Source organism: Marmota marmota, unplaced genomic scaffold (genome assembly GCF_001458135.2).
Source record: "Marmota marmota marmota unplaced genomic scaffold, marMar, whole genome shotgun sequence".
In the NCBI taxonomy this organism is placed as follows: domain Eukaryota; kingdom Metazoa; phylum Chordata; class Mammalia; order Rodentia; family Sciuridae; genus Marmota; species Marmota marmota.
The window spans coordinates 361,124-378,532 of record NW_026000143.1 but is presented as its reverse complement, the minus strand read 5'-3'; the positions used below and the strand labels follow the sequence as shown (position 1 = coordinate 378,532).

General features: G+C 56.3%; 1 protein-coding gene across 1 annotated transcript in view; it reads right to left on the bottom strand.

The window, feature by feature from the left end:
- Positions 1-17,409, bottom strand: part of Chchd6 (coiled-coil-helix-coiled-coil-helix domain containing 6) — a 177,554-nt gene that overhangs the window by 57,583 nt on the left and 102,562 nt on the right. The window contains 1 exon segment of the mRNA XM_015506773.2: positions 11,234-11,317. Within this exon segment, the coding sequence (XP_015362259.1) occupies positions 11,234-11,317 (84 nt within the window).

The following is a 17,409-nucleotide window of genomic DNA, read 5'->3' as shown; positions in this document are numbered from 1 at the left end:
AATGTCCCCTTTCTGTTTCTGAAGAACCTATCTGAGTTAAAGGGACAACAGGAGTACACAGAGCCGGAATGTCCAGAGACCCACTATCCCTAGGGACCCTGGGAACCAGGGCCAGGCATGGCACCCGGGCACAGATCAATGTCTACCAGTCTGTCGCCACCCATCTCTTCTGGGCCTGTCGCTGATCTCTTCTCAACTTTCCCCCGTCGTCCCCGTCCCCACAAGCTCACCCGCTGCCCTGGCATGACTGGTCTGTGGCTGTGAAGCCACCTACCAGGACAATGGTGGGTGGTCTGCCGAGGCAATTCCCCAAAGCAATACAAGGAGCCCAAGAGCTTATGAAAAGACGCTCAGCTATGTTCGTAGTTTTAAAATATAGTCTTAAAGAAGTGGATGAAGTGGGGGGAAAGGGGCTGGGGCTCAGTGGAGAGTGCTTGCCTTGCAGGTTCCATCCTCAGCACCACATGAAAATAAACAAACAAACAAATAAATAAATGTATTAAAAAAAAAAAAAAAGATCCAGGCACATTGGTGCACACCTGTCATCCCAGTGACTCTGGAGGCTGAGGCAGGAGGATCGCAAGTTGGAGGCCAGCCTCAGCCATTTAGCAAGGCCCTCAGCAACTCAGTGAGACCTTGTCTCTAAAACAAGCCCAGGCAGCTCCGTGCCTGAGGGGTGCCTGGGAGATGCCGGCAGACCAAGGAGCAGCCAGAACTGATTAAGTCCAGAGAGATGTGACCTGGAGGAACAGTTCATCAGAGACTGAGTTTCTAAAAGGCTACCAAATGGAATCTGTGGCTAGGATCCCAGTTTTGCAGATATTGAGACATTCTGAACATTCCCATCGCAGACACTGGACGGGATGTGTGCACGCTGAGGTCAACAATGGTCACGTCTCTCAGTGTGGGAGGGTTCAGCCAATTCTGTTTCATTTTGGGGGCTTATCTGCATTTTTCTACTATGAACCATATTTTACTCAATAAATAAACACAAGCAATTATAAACACACACGCACAGTGCTGCCCCGTGGCTGGATAGGCCACAGCACATGGCTGAGCATTGCAAGGACATGCAATACCAAGGCCTCGACCCCAGGTGCCGTGAGGCCGACTCTCAGTTACGCTCTGTGGACAACCTCCATCCGCGCTCTGCCACCTGAACTTGGACTCTCCTGTGGCCCGTGCTAGAGCTGGCCTGACTGCAGAGTGGACTCTAGGGACAGAGTGAACCCTGTTAGGCCACCATCTGTGGTAGCTCTGCCAAGAGGAAGCGGTAGACTGGGCACAGTGGAGCACATCTGTCTTCCCAGCAGCTAGGGAGGCCGAGGTAGGAGGACTGCGAGTTGGAGGCCAGCCTCAGCGACTTAGCGAGGCCCTGAGCAACTCAGGGAGACCCTGTCTCTATATAAAATATGAAAAGGGCTGGGGACGGGGCTCAGGGGTGAGGCCCACTGGGTTCAATGCCTGGTACCAGAAAATAGAAAAAAAACAAAAAAACAAAGATGGTCAGAAAAGGTACCAGGGTGGGCAAGTCTTATCAGATGGCGTTAGTATTAGGGACAGAATGCTGGAGGTCGTGCCACTGATGAGCCTGCTCCTGCCTCAGCGGCACCAGGACCCAAGAGCAGGGCACACCAAGAACAAGGCCAGCGCTTCCCGGTCAAGGCTCCTGTTAGAGGGAGGGAAGGTCACCAGACGCCTGGGCCTCTTCCCGGGTAGGTGCCTACTTAAGAGACGTCGTGTGCCAGAGGCGGGGGACCAACACACAATGACCCTGGGGCAGGACACACTGCACCAGCCACTGCCAGGAACTTTGAAGAAACCACTTCAAGAGAAGCGCCCAGTGGCACCAGGGCTCAAAGGACCCGAGCAGCAATCATGGAGGAGACACCACCCAGCGCAGCTGACGTCACCTAACTGTGGGCTCAGCCTTGACCTTGCCCGACATCCCCCTCTCCAGCGCCTACCGGAAATGTCTCTGGGCCAGGTTCAAGGTCACCAGGGAGAAGAGGGACTGGGAACCTCGGCGGCTTTTGCCCAAGGCGTTGGCGTGAAGCAACGTCCTGGGTGATGAGCTTCAGTCCTAGGATCTGGCTCTGGTGGCCCTGCCTGGTGCCGAGCGACAGAACCCCAAGCCCCAGAGCGACAGAACCCCAAGCCCCAGAAGACGTCTTCAGGACAGCAGAGGAACGGACAGACGTCCACGGCTGAGGCAGGAGGACAGTGTGGTCATGTCAGAAAAGGCACATGCGTTTTTGAGATGCGTATCGAGGTCCACAGGAGAGATGTCACGGTCCCTGGGATTTGCTTTAGAGTATTGAACAAAGGGCGGAAGGAGAGGGAGAGCAGCCCCCTGGAGTCGGGGACATGCAGGGCGAGCTCCTCCAGAGACCATCTTAACATGGGGTCACAGGGACCCTGAGAGCAGTCAGCCGCTGAGTGGCGGGTCCCTGGATCCACCTGTCAGGCCTCGTGGCAGGGAATCCTGACTGCATCCTCTGCTCCCACCGCTCTGCAGAGGTCCCCATCTGTGCATGTGGGGACGATGAGAGGCCCTGGCTCCTGGGCTCACTTGGGGCTGTTACAAATCATGCTCAGAACATGAGGTGCACTCAGCAGGGACTCAGTAAAGGCCAGTGGTCACTGCTGTCACCCAACCTGGGGGCACGGCGAGGTCACAGAGGCAGCCCAGGAGGGTGCCCGATGAGTGCTCTGCACTTGGGACACGAGCCATGAGCATCAGCGACTGGCACCAAGAAAACCAGCTTTGCACAGGGAGAGGGGTGATCTGTTAGCAATACTGAATTCATTCATTCAGTTCTTCAAACCACCTTTAGCAGGAGCTGGGGCTGGGCTCAGGGGGCAGAGCGCTTGCCTCCTGTGCGTGAGGCCCTGGGTTCCATCCTTGGCACCATATAAAAGTAAATAAACAAAGATACTGTGTCCATGTACAACTAAAAAATAAAGAAATAAGCAAACCAGCAAACTACCGTAGGAGATCACAACTGCGGTCATTCCTGTTTTACAGAACAAAATTCAGAAAGACCCAATTAGATCTCAGATCTGCGATTTAATAACTGTGGAAGTTCAGGCTCTCTCTACGCCTCTCTGCGCCCTCATTTTTATTTATCTATTTATTTATTTTAGTATCTGAGATTGAACCCAGGGATGCCCAACCCCTGAGCCCCGTCCCTAGCCCTTTTAATATTTCACTTACAGACAGGGTCTCGCTGAGCTGCTTAGGGCCTCGCTAAGTGACTGCTCACTGAGCACGTGATGTGAGTCGCTTTCTTCTCCTAATGACCCAAAGAAATAGCTGCCCGCACAGGTGACGATCCTGAAGTCTGGGGCGAGTCAGTCATCGGCCCCTGTCCCCGTGGTCACCGTGTAAGGTGGGGAGCCTACATTTGAAAGGGTCCAGGGCCCAGAGGCCACCACCCAGAGACGTGAGGATCCAGCGTCCTTCCTACTAGCCACACACCGGCCAGGGACATGAGAACAGCAGCCAAACTGCAACTGGTTTGGAACAGTAATGGCAGCCACCATTTAGAGGGGATGCGCTGTACCAGGTGGGGTGCGGTGTCACGTCTTTTGTTATGAAAACTAAAATGTGATTCGCGTGCCCTCCTTGGAAGGATGCGGACTCCCACAGCCACAGGCTGGAGTGAGGGCTCATCCCTATAAAGCCAGTGGGTGGGGACACTGTAAGGCAAACAGGGTCCCCTAGATCTCAAGACTCATGCTCACTGCCACACCAAGCGATTTGCAAACCGGTTCACTGCCTTGGGGCCACCTTCTTACGTGGCAAGAGAAGTGGCCTGTGCCCATGCCCCCGAGTCTTGGTATCTTCCTGTCTGATTCCCCATCTCCAGGCCGACACAGAACAGCCCCCCTCTCAGTGGAAGCGCCCACTGGCCGGGTCCCAGGGGCTGGTGGTTTGCTGGCCTGGGGCGCCCCAGCTCCTGAACAGAGGGAAAGGGGCCTTCCGTGCACCCCCCTCCTCTAACTCTGATGGGGCTCCTACTGGACTCCGTCTCCAAGAGGGAGAAAGAATCTTCCTCTTTCCATGAAGTCGCTCCAATCATACCCTTTTTCAAGGGGTTCAGGGGATTGAACCCAGGGGCACTCGACCCCCTGAGCCCCGTCCCCAGCCCTTTTTAGATTTTATTCAGAGACAGGGTCTCACTGAATTTGCTGAGGGCCTTGCTAAGCTGCTGAGGCTGGCCTCCACCTTGCGATCCTCCTGCCTCAGCCTCCCAAGCCACTGGGATGACAGGGGTGCGTCAGGTGTCCTGCTAAATGCGTCATTCTTAAGCAAATGATAAAAACTCCCTTATTGATTGTCGCTCAGGGTGAATAAGGTGCCACGTCGTCTGCTGGGATGACCGGCATGGGCCACCGTGCCTGGCCCCATCGCTCCCTCTTAAGGACAGTGTCCCCTCGGTGGTGAGACTTCTTGAAAGGATGGCCAAAGCCTGTTTCTTCCACTTCCCCCGAGGCCCTGCTGACTCCACAGAGAGCTCTGGTCTCCACTGACATCCTGGGCACACTTGCTCAGCACGGCTCACTTTTCCTATGCGACCCACCAAGGGGCCTCAAGGGGCCTCTTTCGGCTCTGCTGGGCAGCGCTGGGCACTGTCGACCACATTCTGTTGGCGAGGCCTCTCTGCGAGCCGACCCGGGCAGGCAGTAGCACATGCTGACAGCAGGGAGACACCACAGACCTGCCTGCATCCATCAGCCGCGTGGCTTCCGGCAGCTTGTTCATCCTGATCCGAGTTTTTTTTTTTGTCTGTAAAACACGTGTAACATGATCTGCCTCGCAGGATGGCTGCAGGATGGCAGTGCCTTATGTCAAGGGGCCTGGCACACAGCACAGGCTTGCAAAATCACAGGGACTGTCATCGTGGGGACACAGAACTCCCCACCTGACAGCTGTCAATCACTGGCTGGTCATTTCGGCTTCCCATGGAAAAAGAATGTCTGGAACCAAACTCAGACTTCTCCAAGTGCAGCGGCTCACGTGGGTTTTTTCTTAATGGAATCCTCATTCTCCTGGGCTTGTAAGGTCAAATCTCTCTCCAGCTTCCAGCCCCCCCAGTGCCCACAACATGACTCTCAGTGAAGGCCACACTAGTGAGCCAGGCCCCTGGCAACGTCACACCAGCCTATTTGGGTAGCTCGGCCACTGCCTGCCTGCCTTCCCACGGAACACCTCGGCCGGGCTGAGCTGAGCTCCCGGTCCAGACGCCCCAGCCTGTCCACATCCTGCCCCTTCCCTTGGGCTACTGTGGGCATCCGGCTCATTCTCCAAATAGCTTCCGCCAGGAAGACCTCTGGGCAAAAGTCTCCTTCCCCTTCCTGGAACCCCAGCGCATCATGGCCTCCTGCTTGCGCGCGCGCGCGCACACACACACACACACACACACACACACACACTTTCCTCTGTTTCTTCTTGAAAACGTTTACTGAGCACCTATTCTGTGCCAGACACTGTGTCCCCAGCCCTTGGCGATGAATCACCTTTTGAGTCAGACTAGCGAGGACTCTCTGCTCACAGACCTTCCCAGCTGGGAAGACAGCCACCGACGCTAATAAGCACAAGGCAATGTGGCATGTGCTAGAATCCAAGATGGGGTGCCAGGCTCCAGGGGAGTATGGGGGGGCAGCCATTCTGCTAGTCCCTGCACCCATGCCCCCTCCCCACGGCACCAGACAGAAGGGGAAACAGACATGGGATCCCACCAGTCACAAGTGGGGCTGCTCAGAATTACAGGGACCTGGAGGAGACGGGTCCCAGGGGACTGGCCACAGGCAGATCTGGGCTGGCGGCTGGCACTTTTGAGTAAGGCACTCGACTCCTCCCGGCTTCTCTGCTCTCCTGGACAGTCCAGAGGAGACAAAGCACATGCGCAAGGCCCGGGAGCGCCCAGAACAGGGAACTCAGAACCTTCAGGCTCCTTGGGGAAGAGGCCGTGAGCCCAACCCTGCAGGACACGAGGGTGTGGGCAGAGGAGGACACTGGGCACTCCCTGCTGGCCCACCTTCCCCTGTCGCCTCCTCTGCTTATGAAGTTGGAGGCCCTTGACTGACAGGCAGATGCACAACCCCAAGTGCATAGTCAGAGGGCCCTCAACACTGAGCACATCTGTCCCGGGTCACAAAGGAACCTGACCTTGCCAGTATTCCATTTTCTTCTTCGTCGTCGTTTTTTATTTTTGGTACTCGGGGTGCTTGACCCCTGAGCCCCCTCCCAGCCCTACTTTGTGTTTTATTTAGAGACAATTGCTTCCGGCCTTGATTTTGCTGAGGCTGGCTTTAAACTCACGATCCTCCTGCCTCAGCCTCCCTGGCCACTGGGACGGCAGGTGTGTACCACCGCACTTGGCTCCGTTTTTTGCCCTTGTAGATCTGTCGGGCTGCTTTGGAGCATCAGGCAAATGAAATCACATTGTCTCAGGCACCCATGTCTATCTGGCCCCTTTTCCTTAATTGTCACATGTGTGGGGGGCATCGACACTGTTCATGCTGCGGACCCTGCTTTGGGGGGCTCTCCTGCTCCTGGTGGTGTGGTGCAGTCGGAACACCACTGCAGGGTCTGAAGAATCCATGCTGGGACTCGGGGCCTGTCAGTTCCAGTGGCTTTCCAGGGGGCTGGGCCACTGTTCTCCCCCACCAGCAGCATCTGCGATTTTGCATTAACCACAGCGTCACCAGCGCTGGGTGCTCCACTTTGGCCACCCCCCTGCATGGGCAAGAGCACCAGCTGTGGCTGTGGCCTGCATTCCCCAGACACGTGAGGACGCTGAGCCCTTCTCACGTGCTGTGGGCCACCGGGAGGCCCCTCTCATGAGGAAGTCCCAACGACTCCTCCTCCCCTACACCCAGGGCACAGCTTCTGCTTTGCTGATACAACACGCAGACTGGTACAACTAGGGAGGGGCCACTGTGCCTGGGACAGGCAGGCTCTGTGGAGTGCTTTTAGTGAGAAGATGTGTGGGGCTGTCAGGGGCTGATCATAGTCTTTCCTCGCGCAGGCCTGAGCAGCCGGGGTGGTGGCACATGCCTGTCATCCCAGCAGCTCAGGAGGCTGAGGCAGGAGGATCGCAAGTTGAAGGCCAGCCTCAGCCACTTAGCAAGGCTCTCAGCAACTCAGTGAGACCCTGTCTCTAAATAAAATAGAAAAAGGGCTGGGGACGGGGCTCAGGGGCAGAGTGCTGCTGAGTTCAATCCCCAGTACAAAAAAAAAAAAAAAGAATGCCCAAGCAGCCAGGCTGATGGCTCAGGCCGAGGATCCCCAGGAGGCTGAGATAAGAGGATGGTGACTTGGGGGCCAGCCTCAGCCACAGCAAGGCCCTAAGTGACTCAGTGAGACCCTGTCTCTAAAAAAAATATAAAAAGGGCTGGGGACGGGGCTCAGGGGTTAAGCGCCCCTGGTATGGGGGGGAAGGGAGCATTGCTCACAGAGGCAGTGAGGAAGGCTGTGTGGCTCTGAGGGGGGCGGAAGGGAGATCGCATTCTGGAGCAGGAGCTGAGACTCAGAAAGAACACACCCACATCTCCTCGTTCTCCCGTCAACCCGGTTCAGCCTTTACAGCTAGCTCTGAAAACGCCATCTGCCCTGGCAGCTGCTGAGCTGGGTGAAGGCAAGACGGGTCTCCCACAGAACCAGAAGTGCCCCTGGCTATAGGAGCCACCCTCGGACATCCTCTCCTCTGGTGTCCTAAGCGCCAACATGTCCCTCTCTCTAAACCTGGGACAGGAACCACAAGGTGGGCAGCACTCTGTGCCCAGCGACTGGCACGATCTGAGCGATGCGGAAGTCACCAAGGGCTGAGTGTCCACTAAAGAGGAGGAGGAGGGTGGGAAGGACACTCAAGAGAACTCAACAGGCTGTCCGGGTTCCCTGTGTGCTTTACCCGAACTATGGCTCACCCCCAAACTACTGCACGTGAGTCTTCAAGTCCCCCTCTCAAAGATCAGGAAACTGGGGCTGAAGGACACAAACATGGCGCTCAGGGTCCCGCGGCTGTTCATCACTGAGCAGAATCAGGCCCGAGTCTGCCAGACCTCACATACACTTGTCCCATCCTCCTACTCCCCGTGGCTGACCACAGAGGACAGGTGCTGGCTGGCCACAGCCATCAGCGCCACAGGCTGTCAGGGCCGGCTGCAGAGCCACTCAGCGCTCCTGCTAGAAGAGGACAGAGGTGCTGGTTCTGGAGAGGCCCAGGGCACCCTGATGCCCAAGAGAGCCGACTCTAGGCATTTGGGGGGGGGGGTGGGTCCTTCCTTCTTTTGCTTCCTACAGGAAGTCACCAGGTGGCAGCTGAGCAGAGCTCTGGGGCTGGTGTCCAGCGGGGGAAAGATGGCAGGAGGCTCAGAGACCACAAGGCGGTGCAGGGGGTGGAGGACTTCACCCCCTTGGTCCCTGTGTCCCAGGTACAGATGGAGATGCACCTAGTCGTGAGCAGCGCAGTTCCCAGCCTGCCCGGTGCTGCGGACCAAGGTTGCCCCTGGCAGGCATCAGAGAGGAGCCCGGGAAAATCCAGCGGGGAGGCCCAGGGGTCAGGCCATGTCGGTGACAGAACCCGCCTCGCCTCACCCGGGAGCGCTGCAGGAGCAGGTGCGCACCCTCGCCTGTGCTCATCCACGAGTCCCCAACCGAGGCACCCGATTTGCACCAGAAGCCCCACTGGGCACCCAGCACTGGCGCACAGGACTTCCTCCTCCATCTCTCACGAAAGCCTCTGTATGGCCATCTTACGGGGGGAAGGGATGGAGACCCGAAGAGGAGTGACTGCCCAGGGCAGCGGCGCAGCTTGGCGGCCCTGAGGACGGCAGACCCGGGCTCTAGCTCAGTGCCACAGGCCCTCGCGGCCGCCCTCTCTGACAATCACGGACCTAATGGTGACATGTGGTGAACCAGGCAACGCTCTTGGCTTAGCCGTGTGGCAGGGCGTGCGGAACACGTGCTCGGACAGATGACAGGGAAAGGGCCCTGCACAGCGACCTCCATGACCAGGGAGCACCGTGCCACACGCAGGGCCGGGTGTCTGTCCCCTCCAGCGCAGTGGGCCTGGCTCTCTGCAGCCCCCACCTGCTCTCCAGGATCGCATCCTCAGGGGGACACTCCGCACCAGCCTCAGTGTCCTAAAGCCCCAGACCTCTGCCTCCACCACCCGGAGCTGCCCTCCCACTTTATGTCCTGGGAGCAGTTTGGGGTGCTCGAGGGTGACACAACAGCACTGTCAACGTCCCCCGGAAGAGGCTCCCACGGTCAATTTCCCAACTTAAAAGGAAACGGGAAAAAAAGGAAAAAATAAAAAATAAAAAAAAGGAGAGGCGCTGACGGCTGGGGAGCCGGGGCGTGAGCAGAGCTAGCAATGTCAAGGTCCCACAGACTCCTGCGAGAGGAAGCCCAGCCGTATGGAAAGCAATGGCTAATGAAAGAGATTGTTGGATGCTGCGTTCTCCCTCCTCCCAGCCATTACAGGGATAAAATTACCCCCCGGAAAAGATCGAAAACCTTTTTCAAAAACTAATACAATTAGGCCTTGTGATTCTGCCTCTCTCCTCCCAGCCCCACCCGGGATCGCGCTCTCTCCCGCGCCCCTCTGCGTTTCCTGGATGTGGATGGTGGATGGAGGTGCTGTCTTTCTTTATCGTCGCCAGTAAAACGCTGTGTTTAAGAGTCAGAGAGGAGATCGTGTTTTCTGCACCTCCTTCTGGAAGCGTTTAATAACTGTTCACCAGCAAGGAAGGAAAAGCCCTGGTAGTAAGCTCACACCTGCATGTTGTCAGGAGCCTGGACCCTGTGACAGGGGACGAGAGTAGGGCTGGCGCAGGAGCACCTCGTCTCCTCTGCCAAAGCCACGAGTGTTTTTAACAAGGAGAGATGGTGGGGGGAGGTTAGAGGAGGAATAAAATGCGGAGAGCCCCCCACCCCCACATACACACACACACACAGGTGAGCGTGTTCCCAGCAGCCAAGCGACAGCAGCAGCAGCAGCGCACAGCAGGAGACCAAAGCATCGGGCTCACCACCAAGAAAAGAAAAAAGAAGAAAGAATGAAAAGAAAAATCTCTGCCGAGGAACATATGGGCAACTGTGGTAATTAGAGCTGAGCTATGGATGGTGGATTTTTTTTTTTAACCCACCCTTTCCGGGATCTCAAATTACAGTCCTTGTCATGATAAGCTACAGTCCAACCTGGGTGTGAGGCTGTTCTGAGACTCGCAGGCTCGTTAAGGGCTACTGTGTGAGCAGGGCAGGGGGGCACTGCCTTCCCCAGACTGCGGGAGGTCATCGCCAGCGATGCCGGGTCTCAGGGTGTCGACTCTGGCTCTCCCCTAAATGCCCTGCAGAGTGGACGCGTGCAGGTGGGCCACGGGGGCGGGGAGCAGCCTCCCTCCTGGTCCCTGCGCCTGGAGACGCCCAACCCACCTCTGCCAGGCCCCACTGTGGCGAGCCACAGGAGAAGCCCGGCGGAGACCAAGCCCCAGGAGCAAACTGTCAGCTTCAAAGCTCCAAACCGTGACCAGGGATTGGATTGCAAAGACCCCCCCCCCCCCACCCTCTGCTTTCTTCGCGTTTGCTCTTNGGTTATAAGCTGTTTTTTTTTTTTTAAAGCTGTCATGATCAACAACTTACCCCCCCCCCCCTATCAAGCAAGTTATCCGATGAGTTTCCGGTGGTCGTCGGCCTTCTAAACAGGGTGAGGAGGTGTCTTTAAGGCTCATCCGCACAGAGCAGGAGTGAGCAGCCTGGTGCACTTTGATCTTCCCGGCTCCCGGGCTCCCGCGGCTCCGGGAGGGATCGATAATACAACTTTAATGCATCCGTGGGCAGGACCTCAGGGTTGTTATTTTTTACCCAGGGCCGCTCAGCTCCGGTGTTAAGGCAGACTGGGTCTCAGCACCGCCCCGTGGTCACAGTGAGGGTTTTTTTCCCCCGCGTAAAATTGAACTAGAGCAGAGTCAGCCCCGCTCAACCCCAAACGGGCCAATTAAAAACCAATTATCTCCCAAGGCAACTTGTTGAAAGGCTGGGTTTGCCGGGGGCTCCCGGACGCAGGAGAGCGGACCTGGAGGGGGCGGTCCTTAGGGAGAGGGCGTGGTCCTGGGGTGGGGGCGGTCCTTAGGGAGAGGGCGTGGTCCTGGGGGCGGTCCTTAGGGAGAGGGCGTGGTCCTGGGGTGAGCACAGGTGCCCCCAGAGCCAGCGGAGCCTCACCTTCTTCCCGATGCGCTCCAGCTGCTCCCGGTAGAAGGCCTCCCGGCGTCGCTGCTCGGCCTCCCTGCTCTCCAGCTCCCGGGCCTAGGAAAAGGGAGCAGAGCCACGTTAGCCAGCGGCGGTGGTGCCCTCGCGATCGCTGCGGGGAGAGGACACCCGCCATTCCTGCTCCCAGCCACACTCTGGAGGAGAAGAGCAGGAAGGCACAGAGAACCCCGTGCTGTGGCAGGCAGCTCCCATGTGTCATGCCCCAGGCTCACAGCGGCCCTTCCAGGTGGGTACCTGTTAGGGCCATTTTGCAGATGGCGGCCACAACACTGGCTGAAGGCTTATGACCTGTGAGCGCTGCTCTGCGCACTCCTGCAGGTGATCTCCTCCCTCCTTCCAGCTCCCCCGGAGGGGCACGAAGGGGGTCAGGATCCCCACCCTCTTCAGAGACCAGGACACCGACACAACAGAGGGCCGGGCCACTGCTCAGCTCACAGTGACGCAGAGAGGAGCTGGGGTGTGACTGTGGTCAAGGCAGACAGGAGCCACAGGGTCCAAAAGGGCCAGAGACGGCTGCTGGCCATGGAGCCCTGACACTGGGCACCCTGTCGTGCCACTGTCACGCTCTGGGCCCTCGGGGGTAGGAGTCCCTGCAGGCAGAGAGAGAAGCAGAGACTCCACAGGTGGACTGCCTGGAGGCCCCCCGGTGGCCTCGGGAAGCTTGGCTGGCTCCCCCTCCCCCCACTGTGGTCCTGGACCTTCTCCTCCAATCCTGAGTTCCAGGTTGCTCATCAGTGTCCCTTCCTGACCCAAGGGACTGTCCAGGAGGCTAAGGGAACACTCCCCATCAGGGCAGGGTCCTAACAAGCCTCCACAAAGGGTCCCCAGTGTCATGACACAGCAGAAACACATGCTCTGGCTGGGCGTCCCACATCCCCAAAGCCCCTGACAGGCTCTTCCAGGACCAGGTCCTGAGTGCCACACCCTTGGTCCTCCCTGGGCCGACTCAGCCAGCATCATTGAGCCCAGAGGCTCATCAGGGCCTGCAGGGAGGATAGCACCTGCCACCGCCTGCCACGAGCAGGGGCTGAGCACCACTCACTCCCAAGGGCACCTGGTTCTCACTATCCCCAAGCGCACAAGCCAGCCACCCAGAGAGGCCACTGTGACTTCATGTCCTAAGCTTTTCCTCTTCAATCACGCTGTGCTGCCACCACCCGGGTGTGTGTCACCCCAAGTACAGGGGAGATGGGGACCGACGGCCTGCCAGTGCACTTCTTCTGCCCACGACGCTCCTGCTGGTCACTGAACCTGTGGGCGCTGCCGACAAAGTGGTCAGTAGCGGGGCCGATGGCACACCAGGATCCCGCGAGCGCAGAGAAGCACATGAAAGAAAGCTTGGGGGGACGGCCATCCTGTTCCCAGGGGACACTGGGATCCTGCGCTGGGAGGCGGCCTGCCCACTGGATGACGGGGTTCACGCTGGTCTGCCACCAGGGCTCCAGCAGGCTGGAGCAAGCGGCCTCCTTCTCGTTTCCGTCTTACCCACAGATGCGGGGAGGAGCAGTCCCCCCATCTCACCCCCACCACGCTGCGGACTATCCAAACATGCCAGGAAGGCTCTGGAAGGACCCTGGAGGGTCAGTGCTCAGAGAAGCTGAGCACTGGGACCGAGTGTGGGATTTCTCCCAGGACCCCTCAAAGCGCCAGGCGGCTCATCCGGGCGGCCTGACAGCAGCACTTAACTGTGAACGGTCCCCAGTGCCATCAGCGGACAAGCTCGTCTCATGCAATTAAGCAGCCTGTCCAGGAATACCTCCCAGGGCTGTGGACCTGCCATTTTCTGGCCAGTGGTCCCAATCAGGAAGATGGCAACTGAAAGCAAGACCGTCCTGGGGTTCTTCAGCTGCCACTCACTGGGGGCAACAGGCCCGGGAGGGAGGAGGCGGCTCATCCATGTGTCCAACCACTGTTCAGCTAACCCACTGTGATGGCCCCTATGGGCAGAGGCGCCCCCAGAACACTGGGGCTGCAGCTTGCAGGCCGGTGCCAACTGTGACAGGTCTACGTCAGGAACGGGACATGCAGGAAAGAAGTGCTTGGCAAAGAGGCCCACCCATCGGACCCCTCAGAGATGGTTCACACACAAAAGGAGATACTGGCTGGGCGCGGTGGCATACGCCTGTCATCCAGACAGCTCCAGAGGGTGAGGCAGGAGGATCGCAAGTGTGAGGCCAGCCTCAGCAATGCAGAGGCGCTAAGCAACTCAGTGAGACCCTGTCTCTAAATAAAATAGAAAAAGGGCTGGGGATGGGGCTCAGGGGTGAGGCACCCTTGCTTCAATCCCTGGTTAAAAACAAAACAAAAAAAAAAAAAAAAAAAANGGAGGGTGTGGTCGGGGTGTGGCCAGGGAGGGTGACAGGGGCGTGGCCATGAGAGGGCGTGGCCAGGGGGCGTGAGCAGCTGTCAGAGAGGCAGGTCTGTCCCCCAGCTGAAGCGGAGAGAAGGCCGCCCTATGTCCTGGGGCTCCAGCTACCTCGCTCCACCCACAGTCCCTGCTCACTCTCTGAGGTATGAAGGAGCCCTCATGACCAACAATGGACAGGTGACAAATGAAAAGGGGTCTTACAAAGTGAATGTGACAGGAAGCCCCGGATGTCGCGACCGGCCCAGAGCAGGTGCTCAGGGTTTGGGGTGGATAAGGCCAACCTACAGAGGGGCTCTACAGCCCTGCAGCCCCGGGAGGTCCCCCACACACAGCGCTCAGCAGGTGTCAGGCTGAAGGGCACAGGCGGGTCTCAGTGACTGACTCAGGGGCTTACCAGCGAGTACCCAGTGTCTGCTCGGTGACAGACGCTACTGTGGAGGGACTGTGGGTATACCAGGGAAACCAGGACGCTTCTGCATCCCGGGGGAGAGCCAAGCGTATGTGCACATGAACGGGCTGATGCTGAGAGTGACATGTGCTGGGGACCGCGGGATACAGTGAGCCGTGGGGGTGCTGTTTGTCTAAGGAGTTTGCCAACAAAGTCTCTGGGGGACAACACTGAATTAAGGACGGTGTCTCTACGTGAAGGCGACCATCAGCACTGTGGAGGTGCGCTCACCAGGGCCACCTCTGAACAGGACTTGAAAACTGCGGCCATTGAGCCGAGGACCTCCTCCAGGCAAGACGGCACCCTGAGCTGGCCTTTGAAGCTCGCCTCCGCTGCTCCATACACCACAGAAACCAGATTAAAGTGTTCAACACAGAACAGAACCACAAAGCAGTAGGTGGACCTGGAGCCACAGGCTTGCTGGGCTCTGGGTCTGTGTGGGCCGGACCTCTCCTTAGATGCTGCAGGATCTGAAGCCACTACGCTCTACAGAGGCAGGGGACCTGGAGCAGAGGGCTCTCCCTGAAATAAAAAAAAAACTAACATAAAAAATTCCTGAAGCCGGGTAAGGTGGTGCACACCCATCAGCCCAGCAACTTGGGAGGCTGAGGCAGGAGGATCGTGAGTTGGAGGCCAGCCTCAACAAAAGCGAGGCTCTAAGTAGCTGAGTGAGACCCTGTCTCTAAATAAAATACAATATAGGGCTGGGATGTGGGTCAGTGGTAGAGTGGTCCTCAGTTCAATCCCCAGGACCCCTATAAAAAGACTAGAGAAGTCAGTCGATCAGTTACCACAATACAGGCAAGGGAGGCAGCCCCTGCTCCCGGCACCCATGCCCTCGTGCGGCTCCCTCCCCAGTGTGTGGCTGGACCTAGGAACTTAGAAATAAAGAATATGGCAGAAGTGGTGGGATTGGCATTCTGAGACCTGGTTTTCAAAGACAGCGGTCTCTGCCTGCCTCTCTGCCACCAGCTCTGCTTACTCAAGGGGTGAAGCAGGCTTCTATTTGAAGAGCTGCACATGGCCATGAACTGAGGGCGGCCCCTGGCCAAGAGGCAGCCAAGGGGTAAGTCTTGTCCATCAGCCCCAAGGGAAGGAGCCCTGTCAGCAGCCAGGAGAGGGCCTGGAAGCGGATTCGCCCCTGGTGGAGCCTTCAGATGTGACAGCCCTGGAAGACACCTTGACCACACCATGGTGAGAGACTGCAGGCAGAGGTACCAGCTACTCAGCACCCGGGTCCCAACCCACCAGCATAAGAAGCCACTGCTTGGAAGCCATTTCCTAACTTGTTGTCCAGCAATTAAAAAAATGCAAAACGTGAACTGATTCATCTTTCCTTTAAAGGAAAAAGACAACCACTTTGGATAAAAGAAACACAAAGAAAACCCAACTATATGCTCTTTTTTTAAGAGACCCAACTCCCCATACTGATGGTCTTACAGAACAAGAAACCCTTCCACTGCAGATTATATACATGTATGTATTTTGTACCAGGGATTGAACCCCAGGGGCCCTTAACCACTGAGCCCCATCCCTGGTCCCTTTTATAATTTATTTACAGACAGGGGCTTACTGAGTTGCTTAGGGCTTCTCTAAGTTGCTGAGGCTGGCCTCCAACTTGCGATCCTCCTGCTTCAGCCTCCTGAGTCGCTGGGATTACAGACAGGTATGCACCATGGCACCCGACTCACAGATATATACTTTCTGTCAAATGTTTTATGTATACAAAAGATTGAGCATTCACTTAAAAGTTTAAAAATATAAACATACCAAAAACAAAACAAAACAAAACAAAACACCCAAACCACCAACAACAAAAAAACACAACAACCCAATATGGAGAGAGAATATATTCACCAGAACCAGACCACCAAGGAGCTCCGATGTTGGAATCGACACAGAGAGAGGTTAAGTAATCATGATTATTAAGATGTTAAAGAATCTAATAAATAAGGTCACTAGCAGGTGTGAAGAGGCAGAGGGTGCCCACAGGTGCCGGACACTCGAGTCGCATTGTTTATGTTAAGAAATCAGCAGATCATCTCATGAGGATTCCTGACATGGGATGAGTCACTTCTCTCCTGTCACTTTCAAGATCTTTCCTCTGACTCTGCCTTTTGACGGCTTATGATGCATCTGGGTCCTAAGATCTCCCTGAGATCTCCCTGTGCACAGCCCTGCCTGTTGACTGCACCTAGGTCCCGGGAACCATGGGAAGTTTTCAAAGCCTTCTGTGGACATCTCAGGCCTCAGATTTTCTCTCTTTTGTAATTTTGTTTTGTGTGTGGCTGTGTGTATGTGTGTGTGAGAGAGAGAGAGACAGAGAGAGAGAGAGAGAGAGAGAGAGAGAGAGAGACAGGGCCTTGCTAAGTGGCTGAGGCTGGCCTTCCAGTTGCAATCCTCCTGCCCTGGACTCCCAAGTCTCTGGGACTGTGAGTGTGCGCCATCACACCACCCGGTTGGGTTTTTTCCCAAGCTTTCTGGTTACGCCATGGTTTGGTTCACCTGCTGTCCACCCCAGGTAGCCCTAACATTCAACAGCTACCTCTGGTTGTCTGTGACAAATGCCCCCATGGTAACAGTGGACTGCCACGAGCACCTGCTGAGTCAAGTCACATAAACAGTCTTGCAAGTGGGGCGCTGCAGGCAGTCACCAGAACAATGGTGGCCATTCCCTGGGAATTGTGGCTGGGAGCAGCGGAAGAGCTCCCCACCCTCTCTGCCCCCTGCGGTGGCTGGCCAGCTGTGGGCTGGCACCTACTTAGCTAGGGGAGGCCAGTTTCAGAGAAGGTTGTGGAGCAGTGGGAAAGGGAGGGTAAGTTAAAATGCCTGGTGCTTTGCTGAGAGTCTTCCACTTTCCTTGAACAAATCCTCCTGGATTGCTGCAAGCCTTGGGTTGATTATCAGAGTTCTGAAAAAGTCGATTCTGACTATTTTTGTCAGTATTTTCATTACTTTTATGAAAGAGGATTTTCAGAGGATTTTAGTGCACTCTTTTTACCAACATGCAGGAATGGTATGGTATGAAGTCACAGTTATTAACATACTGGATAGAGAGAGAGAAGAGGAAAGAATCAAATCTAAATCAAAACATAAAGAGATAAAAGACTGGGCTGGGGATGTGGCTCAAGCGGTAGCGTGCTCGCCTGGCATGCGTGCGGCCCGGGTTCGATCCTCAGCACCACATACAAACAAAGATGTTGTGTCCAGAGAACTAAAAAAATAAATATTTAAAAAATAAAATAATTCTCTCTCTCTCTCTCTCCCCCACTCTCTCTTTAAAAAAAAAAAAAAAAAAAAAAAAAAAGAAGA